At 41.4% G+C, this 17,183-nt stretch overlaps 1 protein-coding gene across 1 annotated transcript in view; it reads right to left on the reverse strand.

The window, feature by feature from the left end:
• Positions 1 to 17,183, reverse strand: part of cpz (carboxypeptidase Z) — a 49,629-nt gene that overhangs the window by 18,230 nt on the left and 14,216 nt on the right. Inside the window, exons 3-6 of the mRNA XM_052041300.1 lie at positions 10,802 to 10,831; positions 9,894 to 10,268; positions 8,616 to 8,819; positions 7,414 to 7,610 (exon numbers count right to left, since the gene is read on the reverse strand). Coding sequence (XP_051897260.1) covers positions 7,414 to 7,610; positions 8,616 to 8,819; positions 9,894 to 10,268; positions 10,802 to 10,831 — 806 coding nt within the window. The remainder of the gene's footprint in view (positions 1 to 7,413; positions 7,611 to 8,615; positions 8,820 to 9,893; positions 10,269 to 10,801; positions 10,832 to 17,183) is intronic.

The following is a 17,183-nucleotide window of genomic DNA, read 5'->3' on the forward strand; positions in this document are numbered from 1 at the left end:
ACTGCGTTCACTCAACCTGCTTTCATAATGCATGCTCCCCAATCCAGGCAACATCTTTGTAAATTTCCTTTGCACCCTCTCTATGGCTTCCATATCCTTCCTGTAGTGAGGCGACCAGAACTGAGCACAGTACTCCAAGTGGGGTCTGACCAGGGTCCTATATAGTTGCAACATTACCTCTTGGCTCCTAAATTCAATTCCACGATTGATGAAGGACAATACACCATATGCCTTCTTAACCACAGAGTCAACCTGTGTAGCTGCTTTGAGCGTCCTATGGACTCGGACCCCAAGATCTCTCTGATCCTCCACAGTGCCAAAAGTTTTACCATTAATACTATATTCTGCCATCACATTTGACCTACCAAAATGAACCACTTCACACTTATCTGGGTTGAACTCCATCTGCCAATTCTCAGCCCAGCTTTGCATCCTATCTATGTCCCGCTGTAACCTCTTACAGCCCTCCACACTATTCACAACACCTCCAACATTTGTGTCATCATCAAACTTACTAACCCATCCCTCCACTTCCTCATCCAGGTCATTTATAAAAATCATGAAGAGTAAGGGTCCCAGAACAGATCCCTGAGGCACACCACTGTTCACAGACCTCCATGCAGAATATGATCCATCAATAACCACACTTTGCCTTCTGTGGGCAAGCCAGTTCTGGATCCACAAAGCAATGTTCCTTTGGATCCCATGCCTCCTTACTTTCTCAATAAGCCTTGCATGGGGTACATTATCAAATGCCTTGCTGAAATCCATATACACTACATCTACTGCACTTCCTTCATCAATGTGTTTAGTCACATCCTCAAAAAATTCAATCAGGCTCACAAGGCAGGACGTGCCCTTGACAAAGCCATGCTGACTACTTCTAATCATATTATACCTCTCCAAATGTTTATAGATCCTGCCTCTCAGGATCTTCTCCATCAGCTTACCAACCACTGAAGTAAGACTCACTGGTCTATAATTTCCTGGGCTATCTCTACTCCTTTTCTTGAATAAAGGAACAACATTCGCAACCCTCCAATCCTCTGGAACCTCTCTTGTCCCCATTAATGGTGCAAAGATCATCGCCAGAGGCTCAGCGATCTCCTCCCTCACCTCCCACAGTAGCCTGGAGAACATCATCTGGTCCCGGCGACTTATCCAACTTGATGCTTTCCAAAAGCTCCAGCACATCCTCTTTCTTAATATCCACATGCTCAAGCTTTTCAGTCTGCTGCAGGTCATCACTACAATCATCAAGATCCTTTTCCATAGTGAATACTGAAGTAAAATATTCATTAAATACCTCTGCTATTTCCTCTGAATCCATATACACTTTCCCACTGTTACACTTGATAGGTCCTATTCTTTCACATCTTATCCTCTTGCTTTTCACATACTTGTAGAATGCCTTGGGGTTTTCCTTAATCCTGCCCACCAGGGCCTTCTCATGGCCCCTTCTAGCTCTCCTAATTTCCTTCTTGAGTTCCTTCCTGTTAGCCTTATAATCTTTCAGATCTCTAACATTACCTAGTTCTCTGAACCTTTTGTAAGCTTTTCTTTTCTTCTTGACTAGATTTATTACAGCTTTTGTACACCACGGTTCCTGTACCCTATCATAACTTCCCTGTCTCATTGGAACGTACCTATGCAGAACACCACGTAAATATCACCTGAACGTTTGCCGCATTTCTTCCATACTTTTCCCTGAGAACATCTGTTCCCAATTTAAGCTTCCAATTTCCTGCCTGAAAGCCTCATAATTCCCCTTACTCCAATTAAACGCTTTTCTAACTTGTCTGTTCCTATCTCTCTCCAATGTTATTGTAAAGGAGATAGAATTATGATCACTATCTCCAAAATGCTCTCCCACTGAGAGATTTGACACCTGACCAGGTTCATTTCCCAATACCAGTCAAGTACAGTCTCTTTTCTTGTAGGCTCATCTACATATTGTGTCAAGAAACCTTCCCGAACACACTTAACAAACTCCACCTCATCTAAACCTCTTGCTCTAGGGAGATGCCAATCGACATTTGGAAAATTAAAATCTCCCATCACGACAACTCTGTTATTATCACACCTTTCCAGGATCTGTTTCCCTACCTGCTCCTTGATATCTCTGTTACTATTGGGCGGCCTATAAAAAACACCCAGTAAAGTTATTGACACCTTCCCGTTCCTAACCTCCGCCCACAGAGACTCCATAGACAATCCCTCTATGACATCCACCTTTTCTGCAGTCGTGACACTATCTCTGATCAACAGTGCCATGCCCCGCACCTCTTTTTCCTCCCTCCCTGTCCTTTCTGAAACATCTAAAACCCGGCACTTGAAGTAACCATTCCTGTCCCTGAGCCATTTAAGTCTCTGTAATGGCCACCACATCATAGCTCCAAGTACTGATCCACTTTGTTCACAATACTCCTTGCTTTAAAATAGGCACATCTTAAACCATTGGTCTGAGCCCGTTCCTTCTCTATCACCTGCCTATCCTCCCTTGCACTGTCTACAAGCTTTCTCTGTTTGAGAGCCAATAGCCTCTTCCCCAGACCCTTCTGTTCGATTCCCACCCCCCAACAATTCCTGTTTAAATTCTCCCCAGTAGCCTTAGCAAACCTCCCCACCAGGATATTGGTCCCCCTGGGATTCAAGTGCAACCCGTCCTTTTTGTACAGGTCACACCTGTTCCAAAAGAGGTCCAAGAATTGAGTGGAAAAGCAAATCATGCAGAGGATGCAGAGAGATATAGATAGGTTAACTGAATGGGCAAGGGTCTGGCAGATGGAGTACAAAGTTGGTAAACATAAGGTCATCCACTTTGGAAGGAAAAATAGAAGATCAGATTATTATTTAAATGGTGAAAGACTGCAGCATTCTGTTGTGCAGAGGGACTTGGGGATGCTGGTGCATGAATTGCAGAAGGTTGCTTTGCAGGTTATCAAGAAGGCAAATGGAATGTTGGCCTTCATTGTTGGAGGGATTGAATTTAAGAGCAGGGAGGTGATGCTGCAACTGTACAGGGTACTGGTGAGGCTGCACCTGGAGTACTGCGTGCAGTTCTGGTCTCCTTGCTTGAGACAAGATATACTGGCTTTGGAGGCTGTGCAGAGGACGTTTACCAGGTTGATTCCAAGGTGAGGGAATTAGCCTATGAGGAGAAATTGAGTCACCTCGGACTGTATTCACTGGAATTCAGAAGAATGAGAGGGGATCTTATAGAAACAGATAAAATTATGAAAGGAATAGACAAAATAGAGGCAGGAAAGTTGTTTCCACTGCTAGGTGAGACTAGAACTTGGGGACGTGGCCTCAAGATTCGGGGGACTAGACTTAGGATGGAAATGAGAAGGAATTGCTTTTCCCAGAGAGTTGCGAATCTGTGGAATTTTCTGCCCAGGCAAGCAGTACAGACGGACTCGTTAAATATATTTCAGACAAAGGTGGATAGATTTTTGCATAGTAGGGGAATTAAGGGTTATGGGGAAAAAGGCAGGTAGGTGGAGCTGAGTCCACGGCCAGATCAGCCATGACCTTAATGAATGGTGGAGCAGGCTCGATGGGCCAGATGGCCGACTACTGCTCCTATTTCTAATGTTCTTATTATCCTTCCTGCAACACTTTGATTTTCATCTTCTCCTTCAGTATCCTTTACCACTGCTCTCTTATTTCTTTTCACTTGTTAAACTACCCATCACAAGAACCCTCTCCCCTACCAAATTAGTTTAGAGCCATCTACAGCCCAATGTATATGATTGGCCAGGATGCTGTTTCCAGCAAACCTCAGATGAAGTCCACCCCAATGAAACAGATCCCTCCTTCCTCAGTACTCAGTGCCCAATAAATCAGAACCTATTTTTCCCATAACAATACATGCAAAATGCTGGAAGAACTAACTCAGCAGGTCAGGCAGCATCTATGGATGGAAATGAACAGTCGATGTTTTGGGTTGAGATCCTTCATCAGGACTGATGAAGGAAGAGGGCAGAAGCTAGAATAAACAGGTGTAAGGTGGAAAGTGGAGGGTGGGGAAAGGCGGGAGGGGGAGAAGCATGAGCTGGCGGGTGGTAGGTGTCCAGGTGAGAGGGGGAGGTAGGTAGGTGGAGGAGGGGGGGGGGGAAGTGGGAATGATGTGAGAAGCTGCAAGGTGGTAGTTGTCCTGTCTATGTGGGCTGCATCTTTCCAGTCCTGATGAAGGGTCTAGGCCCGAAACATCGACTGTTTATTTCCCTCCACGGATGCTGCTTGACATCCTGAGTTCCTCCAGCATCTTGTGCATGTTGCTCCAGATTTCCAGCATCTGCAGTCTCTCTTGTGTCTCTACTTCTCCCATAACTTCTTTAAGCCACATATGTTTTTCTCTCATCTTATTTATCCTCTTCCAATTTGCATGTGGTTCCGTTAATGATCTGGAGATTATTATCCCTGGGGTCCTGCTTTTCAACTTTGCCCCAAGTTGTTCATTCTTCTTCAGCAGAACCTTCTATCTAGTCCCACCTATGTCATTAGTGTCTATGTGGGCTACAACAACTGGATCCTCCCCTTCTCATTCATAGTTCTTCACCAGCCTGGAAGAGATGTCCTTATCCTCAGCACCAGGCAGGCAACACAGCCTCTACGACTTCTTATGTTTGCTGCAGAAAATAGTGCCTGTTCTTCTAACTATGCTATGCTCTATGACTCCTACATGAGGGGAGAGTGTGGGCTGGGTGTGGTTGAGTGGTGTGACACCAAGACCGATGAATGACTATGAAAACACACAGCAAGCAGCTCTCTGAAAGTAGGTGGCCAGGTGCAGCTGCTCCCACTACACACTTGCGCCTACTGCACATGCACCCACACTCACTCTGGCGAGGCCTGTTGCTATAGCTCTGAGTACTGCTTCAGTTTGCCATACCTGTGCCATTCACTGTCACACAAGTGAAGTCAAAATGAGCAATGCATGCTTATTGATACCACTGAGCCAAATGAGCATATACAAATGAATCAGATTATATTCCATTAAGTGGCATACATTGTGCTCTGCAAGGGAATTTTATATCACTACTCATTTTTGCATGTACAGGGGCAGGCGCTCAACATTGAAAGAGTGGAGCCGGAATGAGTGCACATGAATGTAAACTCAATATAGATATAAATTGTCAAACATTATTGAAAGTACAAAGGTTCCAAAACTTTCAAATACAATCTTTGAATCATATTATTTCATCTGGTTTGCCTGATTTTGTTTGTGAATGGCATTTGCTTTGTCAAAAACTCCTAATTATGTTCTACACATTTTCTAATATGTGAAGTAAGCTGCTAACTTGCAATAATATGTTGAAACAGTAAATGATAACAGCAAATATATCAGAGTAACTGCATTGAGTGTGGGTGTTTTGACAACATTGGGGATTATTACAGGTTGAATAATGAAGATGTAGTAAAGAAGATGCAGTAAAAGAAATATTTGCACAAGGAACAAAGCAGAACAGCCAGTAAAGCAAATCATCAAATGAAGGAGATGGTTAAATAATATTGCAATTGGCAAAGCTTGCACTTTGCTGTAATTGTAGGTGATGAGGTATATGGCAGCAGAAGCATGAAAAACTGGTGAACCATTCATTGGCTCAGGAGCCTGAGAGAAAAAAAAAGCTGGTAATTTCCAAAGGTGCGGTGTACGAAGTCAGCATTGTACTTTCATGGAGGATTGTCATCCAAGCATCAACACAATTCTTTCTCCAACTCTATCTCACCCTCCCTCTGTGCTTTTGGACAACACACCCATCCCATTTCGCCACTTTACCAGCAGTCACTGCCAAGAGAAAATAGTATCTTTAGTTAAACTGGATGTTATTAATAATAGTAGTAGGGACAGATTGCCAAGCACCCAGGATTGTCCAAGGCTTCCAGAAATTAAAATATTAATCATCTGGAGATTCCCATGCTTGACCCAGGAACAAAATCGTAGAGTCCACACTGACCATCAATTTACATTAATTCTACCTGGTCACGGGGGGAACGTGCAAACTCCACGGATATAGCACTGGAGATCAGAGTTGAACACAGTCACCCAGAGCTGTGAGACAGCGTCTATTAGCTGCACCACTGGGCCACTCCTTATGGGCCTTTTTAAGGGGTATTTCTAGGGAGTTTTTTAAAAAAATATCTTTTTCATCTTGTTTAAACATTTTCAGATGATGTTTTGAAGGATTTATCCGACCAAAGTTAACATCACTAGCCAGACTAATTGACAGAAAAGTTGCTGTTTCTTGTTTTTATCTTGAACTTTGGTAAAACAGTGAGAATAAAAGTAACAAGTGGCAGGGATTTGGGGATTACAGATGTGAACAAAGCAGAGACATTAGATAAAGTGGACAAATAACTGAATGTGCTCAGGGTGGAGTAGAAGGGACCACATGGAAGCACCAAGCAGCAACTTCTCTCTCACCTGGATGAATTGCTATGAGCCCTAATTAATCATGCAACGAGAATGATATCTGATAACAGGAGTAGTGGAAGAACAAATTACTTACTTGGAAAGCGAAGAGCAAAGGGAGTCAAGAGTTTTGTGTCCAATGTTGAAAGAGAGTTATTGACTAAGTTAAAAGGAGAACATTTCAAAATCTTTGGCATTAAAAGGAGATTCAATAAGCAGCTGAAACACAGATAGTAGGACAAAGATAATGGAGTCATTTAGAAGCATATATCCAAGTAGTTTTGGGAGTGGGTAGAGTTATATTTTAGTCGACATTGTAAAGTTCTGCATCAAAGAAAATAGATGCAAGTCTGGGAAGCGAGGGAAAGGGGGTAATTGTGTTGTGAATATTTGAGGCAGAATTCACATAAAAACAAAAAGAAACCATAAATCATTGGCCTCTAATAAAAAGGAATCAATACGTGCTACAAATAGACAGGCACAGGGAGTTCTTGTATTCTTTACATTCGGAGTGGGTTCAGAGAGGTGGGAAGGTAGGGACCCATTGGGTTGTTGCTTGAGAAAGTCATTCAAAGGCTGCAGGTCGTCTGAGGAGGGTAGAATATGTAGTGAGACTATATATCCAGAGGGAAGAGGAGATGGCTAGGGCTGGAAAAGCAGAATGTGTTAGATAGTGGAAGGTGAAATCACAAATGATCCAGACATAAGTGAGCATGTAATAGATTAATAGAGGGAGTTGGTGTGAGGTGATGATGGGGGACAGGGAGGAATTAATTCAAGGCAAAAAGAATTAAATTTAATAGGGCAGGAGCAGGATTGGTCCGGCAGCTGACATCTTCAGTTAGTTTTTGTAGTCTTACCATACAGGTTAGCTTACATGAAAATAATGCAATCTGCCTCACATGATATGATTGATTTATTGTGAGCAATTACACAAGAAATCTGTTGGTATTTGTTACTAGGAGCTCAAAAAGAAAAAAAAATGAAAGCAATACCTCTTCAGATGCTATTTCATAGCCATCAGGATTCATAGAAGGAAAAAGATGGATTCTGGTGTTATTGATTAAACTCTGAATCCTTTGGTTTCCACTTAAATACTCAGAGCACAAATATTGTGCGAGATAAATCAGCAGCTCTCTTCCCAATGCTTCATTGCCATGCATATTTGCAATGTATTTAAATTCTGGCTCAACTGAAAAATAAAATGAGATATCTGGTTAATACACCACTTATAAGGTTGTTTAGATTTCTTTTGTCAATGAAAGGGGTTTTTTGAACTAATTTCATGACAGAAAATGACAGGATCTGTCTGGACTCCTGTTGGTACCAGAAGTCAAAGAAAAGTAAAATCAGGCCCTTTCTTAAAACACATGACATGATCTGACTCTATCAGTTTCCTTCCTGACAGGTAGGTTAATTTTGACCAAAGTGATCTAAATAATTTAATTTTATATGGAGCCTAAATTATTTCATGTAAAATTTACACACGCTGATTTTCAGCTCCCCATCCTGCAAGAATGGAATAAGGGTTTTAAAAATTCTACATTCAGGTTCTAAAATATCATTTTATAGGCCATTAAATTATTACTTCCTCCCAAGTGTAGCCCTTGACAGCCTCATTCAAAATATATGTGGAGGGTCAGGCCAATATTCAGAAGTTGCATAAGTTAACTCAATGAGAGGGGGAGGTCCCACTGTCAGCTGCTCATAGCTGATTTAAGTCAGGTTAGATACATGCCTTGAAAACTTCTTGTTGGCAGGAAGCAGTAGAGCTGCCCATACCAGAGACTTGTTGCACCTACCCATCTCTGGCCATCCCTCTGATCCTGCTGGAGCCCTGATCTCCTGCAAAGTCCTTCATGCACTGACTGTCCAGGACTGTTTTCATAAGTTCTTGGCTGTAGCCTGATGTTTCTAATTTCTATTCCACAGCCTCCCTTGTTGTGAATACAAGTGGGTACCAGACAGGAGTTATTTAAATGTTGCACTGTTTCAGCACTACTGTTAACACCAGGCACTGGGTTCAGGACACAAATGCTAGACACTCAGGTACAATTTAATAAAATCCATCAGGGCTAAATAAGAGCAGCAATATGTTCTTGACCTTTTGTCAGGTTTGATTAAAATTGCTCCAACAAAGATACTGAGAATAAAGAGTGAGAAGAGAATTGGCAAGATGAACAAATGAGTTACTTACGTATTTCATGCTCCCCAGGATTATCTGAGAATTCAATTACATGAAGGTCTTTGCCTTCATAACTACGGCCGATACTGTACAAAGTTGATATCTCTGCACATACGGATACAGTCTGTTTCAGCAGCTTTGTCATCTCCAAGTAACTGTGGTGTCTGAATTCTAGTGCGGTAAGTAGCACATCAGGCACCTCTGTCAAACTTGCATCTGTCAAAAAAATGGCTGTGGTTTATACTCCAAGCACATATACCTGTGTAATTTTGACAGATTAAACAAATAGTTCTTAAATGTACGGTGAATTAGATGTGTTCCACTATATCACCCTTGCTTTATTTTCCTTTAGGTACTGTTCAATATTACACATGAATTTAGCGAGAAAAAATCTGCTCCTGATTTTGTTCAAATCAAAAAATCTGGAGAACCTTACAGTAATGTCTGATCTGGCATTGTCCCACCTGTAGCTCCACACTAGTTGAGATGAACTTGAAATGCCTTCAGACCTTTCAGCTGGAAGAAATGTGAGATGGTTTCATTGGCAACTTGACCAGCCAATCCTAAACAAAGATTGGCTCAAATTCAAGCCAGCTAGCTTCCACTACTGACCAAAAAGCAGGGCAACAATATTCCAGCTCAGTTACATACAAGACAGAAAGAGGAAGTTTTCAAGACCAGAGAAGCTCAAAAGTGAATATTTAGATGTGAACAGTTTTTAATTATAGAATAAAGTAGTTTGGAGATTCACATTTGGCTTGATCTTACTTGGTAGCACTGATGCACGAAGTGGTCAGGCATGCAATAGCACAATACATTTAACAAGGGAATTCATTGACACATTACGGGATCAGGCTGTCACATAAATAGCATTGAGCAGTTACAATGTGCTCATGACCAGGAGTGACTGCTGATACTGCTGAATCTGAGAGAATATCCAATGCAGAGTGAAAATGTATAAATTGTTTATCAGACTAGATAGTGTTTGCGATAACTACAGCATTTTGATTGTTGTTAATATAAATGAAAATTGGGGGAGATAAATGACAGATGGCTGAATCAATGTATTTAGGCATGCATTTCCATTCAAAGTCAACATTTCTTTAAGGGATCAGATCTATCTTTTACATGTCACATTTGCACAACACATGCCTGTTCTGATGCTGTCTGACCTGCTGAGCATTTGTAGAATTTTCTGTTTTTAGTTCAGCTTTGTAAAATGTTGTGTGGAAGCTGGAAACAAATGCTATTTCACAATTATTTGTCCTGTCTTAATGAAAATATACCCACCTGTGTATTTTCCTATAGGATCATAGCAACCTTCTTCCTCACTTACAAAGAACCGGTCGCAGTCCATGAAATATGGCCATGCCATTTTTATCATTTTAAATGTATGCTGACAGTCTTTTTTAAGTGCTTCGCAAGAACGTCTGCAAGGTTTCAGAATCACATTGTTTTCACATCGTGGCGCTATGATGGAACAGCCCAGCAACTTGAGGTCGAAAGTGCATTCTCCATTCAGCAAGTTGTCCAAGACACTAATAAGGACATACTCTGGACTTAATTCAGCTTCTGATCGTGACGTTTGACCAATTAGGTTGGGAAACATAATCTTTGAGTAAGACACACCAGTACAGTAACTTAGATGGTTGTTTATACATTGTGCTGTAGAAACATAAAAATGGAATATGCTACTTATGTTAGCCATTCAATGCCAAGCTCTGAGTTAAATAATGGAAAGAGATTGACTTAATCAGGTCTAAATGATATTATTAAAATTAATACATTATGCATGTACAGCATTTATCAAACAAAAAAAATCAGATTAAGCAGCACTTCACTTGGTTTGGTGATTTTGCATGTCCTGTTCTACATATTTTTACTTTTCGTTTGACAGAACCTGATGTAACTGGTAATGAAAAGCACCATTAAGGAATTAAATAACTGGGGATATTATTAAATGATTAGAAAAATTATTTATTTACACGTATATAGAATAGAATTATAATAATATTTCTTAAAAGGGTGAACATCAAGACATTTCAGTCACCAATATTGTACTGTAATGGCATTTTCTTCTGAGCTTTAAATGAAGCATCTGAAGTTGGGTCATGATTTACATAGTCACATGACTTATTTATGTTTCACTGAAATTTTAAAAACCATCAAGCTGATAAGATAAAAACTTGTACCCTTACCTGTCTCGACAGGCTGGGTCTGACATCGTCCTGAAAGAAATAAAGTGGTGTTTAATATAAATGGATAAAAAGCCCACTGCCAGACATGGGAGAGGTTACTTCTGATTGGAATCCGTTGAGATGAAATCTGGGAGACAGTCGAATTAACACACGTGCTATTCGTGAAGTAGTATCTGCTTTAGAAAGCCACAAACTGGCAGAGTGTAATTAAGCTCCAACCTCTGATTTTTCTTGATTAAGATAAAGCAGGCACTGCACATGCAAACTTAAGTCAAACGTATAGGCAGTATGTCCTTCCTTACAGACTGCCCCTGATCTGCCCCCTGCTGGCCAGTTTGTCTTCAGCTTCCACTTCTTTGCACGGATGCAGCCCCGAGAAAGCAGTTATCCTGCCAGAGACACAAGAGTCTGCTGTTGCTGGCATCTGGAGCAAAAAATAAACTGCTGAGAGAACTTAGCGGGTCAAGCAGCAATCTGTGAATGCAAATGGATGGTCGACATTTCGGGTTGAGACCCTGCAACAGGACGGAGAATGTCAAGGGAAGAGAGCCAGTATATAGAAGTGGGGGGGGGGGGGGTGAGACAGAGGCTGGTGGGAGATAAGTGGAACCAGATGATGGGGTTCATAATGTGCAGTTGGAGCCAGGTAGGGAAGGGTAGAGGTAGAGGCTGGTAGATAATAGCTGGAGCCAGATAAGGGAGGGGTGATAGGCAGATGGAACCAGATGGGGGAGGGGAGAACTCCAGGTAATGAGGGGAAAGGGATGGAAAAAGTGCACAAAGGGAGAGAGATGCTGAGAGGACTGGTGAGAATGGGAAAGGAAAACAAAGGATGTGGGTTACCTGAAAATGGAAAATTCGATGTTCATACCACACTAGACCACCCAAGTGGAAAATAAAGTGCTGTTCTAGTTTGCATTTGGCCTCAATGTGGCAGTGGAGAAGGCCAAGGATGGACAGGCCAGTGCGGAAACGAGAAGGAGAGTTGGAATGAGGTGCAACTGAAAACTCAGGAAGGTCATTGTGAGCAGAGTGCAGGTGCTCTGTAAAACTGCACCTATTCTACTCTTGGTCTTGCCAGTGTAGAGGAGGCAACATTGCAAGCACCGAATGCAATAGGCCTGGTTGGAGACGGTGCACCTGAATCTCTGCCTCACCTGGAAGAGCAGGCACAGTAGTGTAGCCATTAGCATAACATTTTACAGTGCCAGCAATCTGGGTTCAATTCCGACCACTGTCTGTAAGGAGTTTGTACGTTCTCCCTGTGTCTGCGTGGGTTTCCTCCGGGTGCTCCAGTTTCCTCCCACATTCCAAAGATGTACGGGTTAGGAAGTTGTGGGCATGCTATGTTAGCGCCGGAAGCATGGTGACACTTGCAGGCTGCCCCCAGAACACTCTACATAAAAGATGCATTTCACTGTGTGTTTTGATGTGCATGTGACTAATAAAGAAATCTTATCTTATCTCTTTAGTTCCCTGGCTGGTGGTGAGGGACGGAGCTGTGCAGGGGAAAATTCCAGATAACCGGAGAATTTGGTGGGAAGGGAGTCATGGAGAGAGTGGTCCCTGTGCTGGCCTTCATTAAAATTGTAAATTTAATCTGCTTTTGGTATATCCATCTTTGTTCACTGAATATTTATGTTGTTCATTACAGTAATGTAATGAGTTTTTGATTAAATTTATTACCTTTTTGTTGTTAATTATTTTTATTATTTTAATCAATTGTTCTTAACTGCCTCGGAGAAAACAATGAAAGATCCTTTGATCACAGTGAGCTGGGGGCAGGACCTCAGTTTTCACCACTCGAGGCCTGGTTAATCTGACAGCCACAGAGTTGAAGCCCCCAGCATGGCCCTGTCCTGTGTGTGCCGCAGCAGAGAAGTGCAGCTATGAGATTGGTGCATGGGTTGAGTGCAGCTTGTGCATTGGATGGCAAATGGCTCAGCTCAATATCCTGCTGAACAATGATATTTTCATGAAAGGTCAATAATCCCATCAACTCTTCAGTAAAAGAGGAAATATACATAGTCACCAGTCAGGTAGGGTTCTAGTTAGGGGTGTCTGCATGAATTTAAGTTTGATTACTTAGGCAGGGCACATTAAACACACATTTTGCAGATGTTTACATATACATACCCATTATTATCCTGATTATTGATAGCTGGGTGTATCATGTTTCTGGTGACCCACCTCTGTGCAGGCTTCTGGTTGAAAGCAGCCTCTACATAGATCTCATTTTATTTTAGTGCTGGGTTATTGCATTTTAATGTGTGTGCTGGTAAAGATTCAATAATTAATCTTGGTTCCCCAGAGCTACGGAGATTATTAAACAGTAATCTCTCAATTCCTGCAGGAATTTCATTTGGCTGGGATCACATAGTTAAGTATCACTTGGGCATCAACAGATAATAGGGAGCCTGGCAAATCCAGGGGTCAGGAGATCTTCCTAATCTTCATGTCTCATTTAAAGAAATATATGTGGTATTTCCAACAGTCAAACAGACTGACAGGCTTACTGGTGCATTGGGATAAGAATTTAGCAGCAGAAAGCTGCCACCCAGGAGCTCCCAAAAGCATTGCTCATCTGTCAGAGCAGGAGCAGGAAGGCTGAAGGCATGCTGGAGATAGAGGAGGCCTGAACAAGATCAGCTGAAAGGCAAGGCTGGAGATCGCAGAGATTTTCATTGGTAGACAAGAGTTTGGTGGGAAGGTGAAGGAGGGACAGAGTACTGAATATTTTGTCTTCTGCTGGCCCATTAGGACTTTAGAGATAAGCAAAGCTGGAAAATTTACAGAGATCCTTTTTAGCTAATTGGTTCCTCCAGACGCATTTCTGTTCCAGCCAATGGATAGATCAACGTTCTGCTACTGGAGGTGTTAAAAATATTATGGGGTTGATGATGTAGTCAGGCAACAACTACTGAACCTTAAATAGGTTCCAATTCGACTGGAAGGCACCCTGAACTCATGAAACCTTAGAAATCAGTTCCACCTTCAGAGTAAATGGCAAAACAAGTAAAACGATGACATTTCAAATTAATCCCAAAATGTTTGTGAGAAAGTTTTTGATGTATTTTCCTTTTTTTTAAATTATTAGTCAGGAAGTAAGAATAACTAAGGAAAGGTATACCACTGTACAGCTGACCAAAGAGAAATGGAGCATTCTGGGAAATAAGCTACAACTGCCAATTCAGATTACATAATTCACCTCACAGAATCATTACTTAATGACATTTATGTGCAAGGCTTTGAGAAATGATGAGACCTTCAAGTAAAACTTTAATAAAGAAAACTCTTAAAGGAGGCAAAAGCTAATTCAATAAATTCAATGTTATTGTGAAATGCATATTTTTGTTACATTTTGTTGAAAGCGTCATTTTAGATTTTAATTATTCTGAGACAGAAGTAACAATTGGTGCTAATTTTCAGAATACATTATGGATAGTGCTTGTGAGCAGATTCAGCAATTGTCAGCAGGAATACTTTCACAGTGGAGTGGTACCAATTTGTCAGACATGCCAATGCATTGAAGCCAATGTGTTTTCTACATTACAACAGTGTCTACATTTCAGAAGTACCTCATTAGCCATTACACATCATGGGATGTCCTGAGATTGTGAAAGACATAACCATGGCACAATGGCAGAGGCTAGCTCCATTGCCTCACAACTCCAGAAATGATCTTCATTTCAAATGCTGACTATGTGGAATTTGCACATTCTCCCTGTGACTCTGAATGTTTTTCCTGGATGTTCTGGTTTCCAAACACATGACAATGTTGTGCTGGTTGGTAGGATAATTTGCTACTGTAAATTGTAGGTCAGGAGAATTGGTGAGTTGATGAAGATGTGAGAGGAAAAGTGGTGCGGGGATTATTAAATATGGGTGCTTGATGGTTGGTGCGGACATGGTGGGCTGAAGGCCTACTTCCATATTGTATGACTCTGTAGATAAAAGAATTTCCTTTTTTTTCTAAACAGAAAGTTAACAGATTATCTTTGCACAGGGTATAATAGGGATCTTAAAGAAGTTCCCAAGGGAGACCATAAGGCTAAGGTATCTTTTTTAGTCACATGTACATCGAAACACACAGTGAAATGCACCTTTTGTGCAGAGTGTTCTGGGGGCAGCCCGCAAGTGTCGCCACGTTTCCGGCGCCAACATAGCATGCCCACAACTTCCTAACCCCTATGTCTTTAGAATGTGGGAGGAAACTGGAGCACCCGGAGGAAACACACACAGACACGGGGAGAACATACAAACTCCTTACACACAGCAGCTGGAATTGAACCCGGGTTGCTGGCATTGTAGTAGTGTTACACTAACCACTATTACAGTAAGGTTGGGCATTATTGTTAGATTGAAGATACAATGAGTTAAATTCTTAGGGTGCAATGGAATCTACTGGGAAGATGGATCCATTTGAAAAAAGATAGGCAACTCGAGATAAATGTCCTTTTCTCAAACCATTGTATTTGGTACAGATGTGCTAATTACGGCCATGTTAAATTATTGTCACAAATTTTATTGAGTACACTGCCAAAGACTTATCAGCATTAATGAAATCCCACGTAAAGTGTTTCTTTTTTACTGTGAATTCCCTGAACTTGTAATGTAATGACGAATTTCGATATTTCCTTATGACATAGACTGAGGCCATTTCAGCTCATTGAAAGTATCACAGAGCAATCTCATTCCCCCAGCAATTTCCCTGCAACCTATTCTCACCATATTCCCATCAATTCCTCCCTAGATTCTACTGTGCATGAGGGAAAGTTTACAGTGGACAATAAACTTATCAACCTGCATGTCTTTGGGATGTGGGAGGAAACCCAAGCACCCAGAAGAAAGCCAAATAGTCACAGAAAGAGCATGCAAACTCCACACAGGTAACACTGGAGGTCAGGATTGAACCAGGTTGCTGGAACTGTGAGGCAGCAGCTCTGATTACTGCACTACAATGTTGCTAATAAGTAGCCAAATACTTCATTTCATACAGAAATAATAAACTTTACAAAAAATAATATTGTTTTCTTACATTCTAGCCTCATTTTCACCTGTTCCAGACTAATTCTCATAGGATTCACCCTATATAACAATTTCTGCGAACATAGTCAGTATATTATTCAAAAAATGTAAAAGAAAATTAGATAATTATTGAACTGGTGTTATAAGTCTTTATATCAGAAACTATAATGCCACTTTTCTTCCTTAAACCCCACAGTTACTTCTGAAGCCATGGATGAATATTGACTCACTATCCTAGCTTCACTTATATTAATTATAGAAGATGCCCACTATATGTATGAATGAATCACAAAAAGGTAGCAAGCAGGTCCACCAAATAGTTAAGAAGGCAAACAACATTTTGTCCTTCATTGCAAAGGAGTTAGGGTTTAAAAATAGGAAGGTTTTGTTGCAATTGTTCAGGATGTTGCTGGAGGTTTGTGTACAGTTTTGGTCCCCTTAACTAAAAAAAAGATATGGTTATATTGGAGGCAGTATGAAGGAGGTTCACCAAACTAAATCCTGGGATGAGAGGGTTGTCCTACCAAGAGAGACTAAGTAATTTGGGCCTGTATTCTTCAGAGTTTAGAAGAATGAGGGGTGACCTTATTTAAATATATAAGATCCTTTGGAGGCTTAACACAGTAGATGTTGGGAGGTTCTCACTAGCACGAGAAATCCAAACAAAGGCATGTAACTACAAGATAAGGCCTGGTTATTTAAAACTGAGGCATGTGGAAATTTTTTCTTGCAGAGGGTGGTGAAGCTCTGGAAGCTCTGTCCCTAAAGTTGAGGTGGATAAATATTTGATAGATCAAGGAATAGAGGAGTGTGGAGAAATGGCATAGAAGAGGAGTGGAGGCTGGCATAGATCAGCCATAACCATACTGAATGGCAGGGCAGTCTTGAAGGGCCTAGAACATAGAACATGGAACAGTACAGCACAGAACAGGCCCTTTGGCCCACAATGTTGTGCCAACATAGCTAATCCCTCCTCCATACAAAATGCCCTTATCCCTCCATTTTCCTCTCATTCATGTGCCCATCCAAGACCTTCTTAAAAGCCCCCAATGAATTTGCCTCCACCACCCTATCAGGCAACACATTCCAGGCATCCACCACTCTCTGAGTAAAATACTTACCCCTCACATCTGTTCTGAACCTATCCCCTCTCACCTTAAATGCATGCCCTCTGGTATTGGTCTGGTGACTTATTCCTGCTCGTATTTTCTTATGTAATTGTATACGTACATGCACTGGAAAGAAGAGCTAGCTGCAGTGGAAATCAACTTATTTGTCATACCAGATTTGTCTGCTCCTTTCCTACATGTCAGTGGTGGAGTTGACATTAGTGCTTTGGATCCCTAAGCTCCAT

This window comes from Pristis pectinata, chromosome 2, assembly GCF_009764475.1.
Source record: "Pristis pectinata isolate sPriPec2 chromosome 2, sPriPec2.1.pri, whole genome shotgun sequence".
NCBI classification, from domain to species: domain Eukaryota; kingdom Metazoa; phylum Chordata; class Chondrichthyes; order Rhinopristiformes; family Pristidae; genus Pristis; species Pristis pectinata.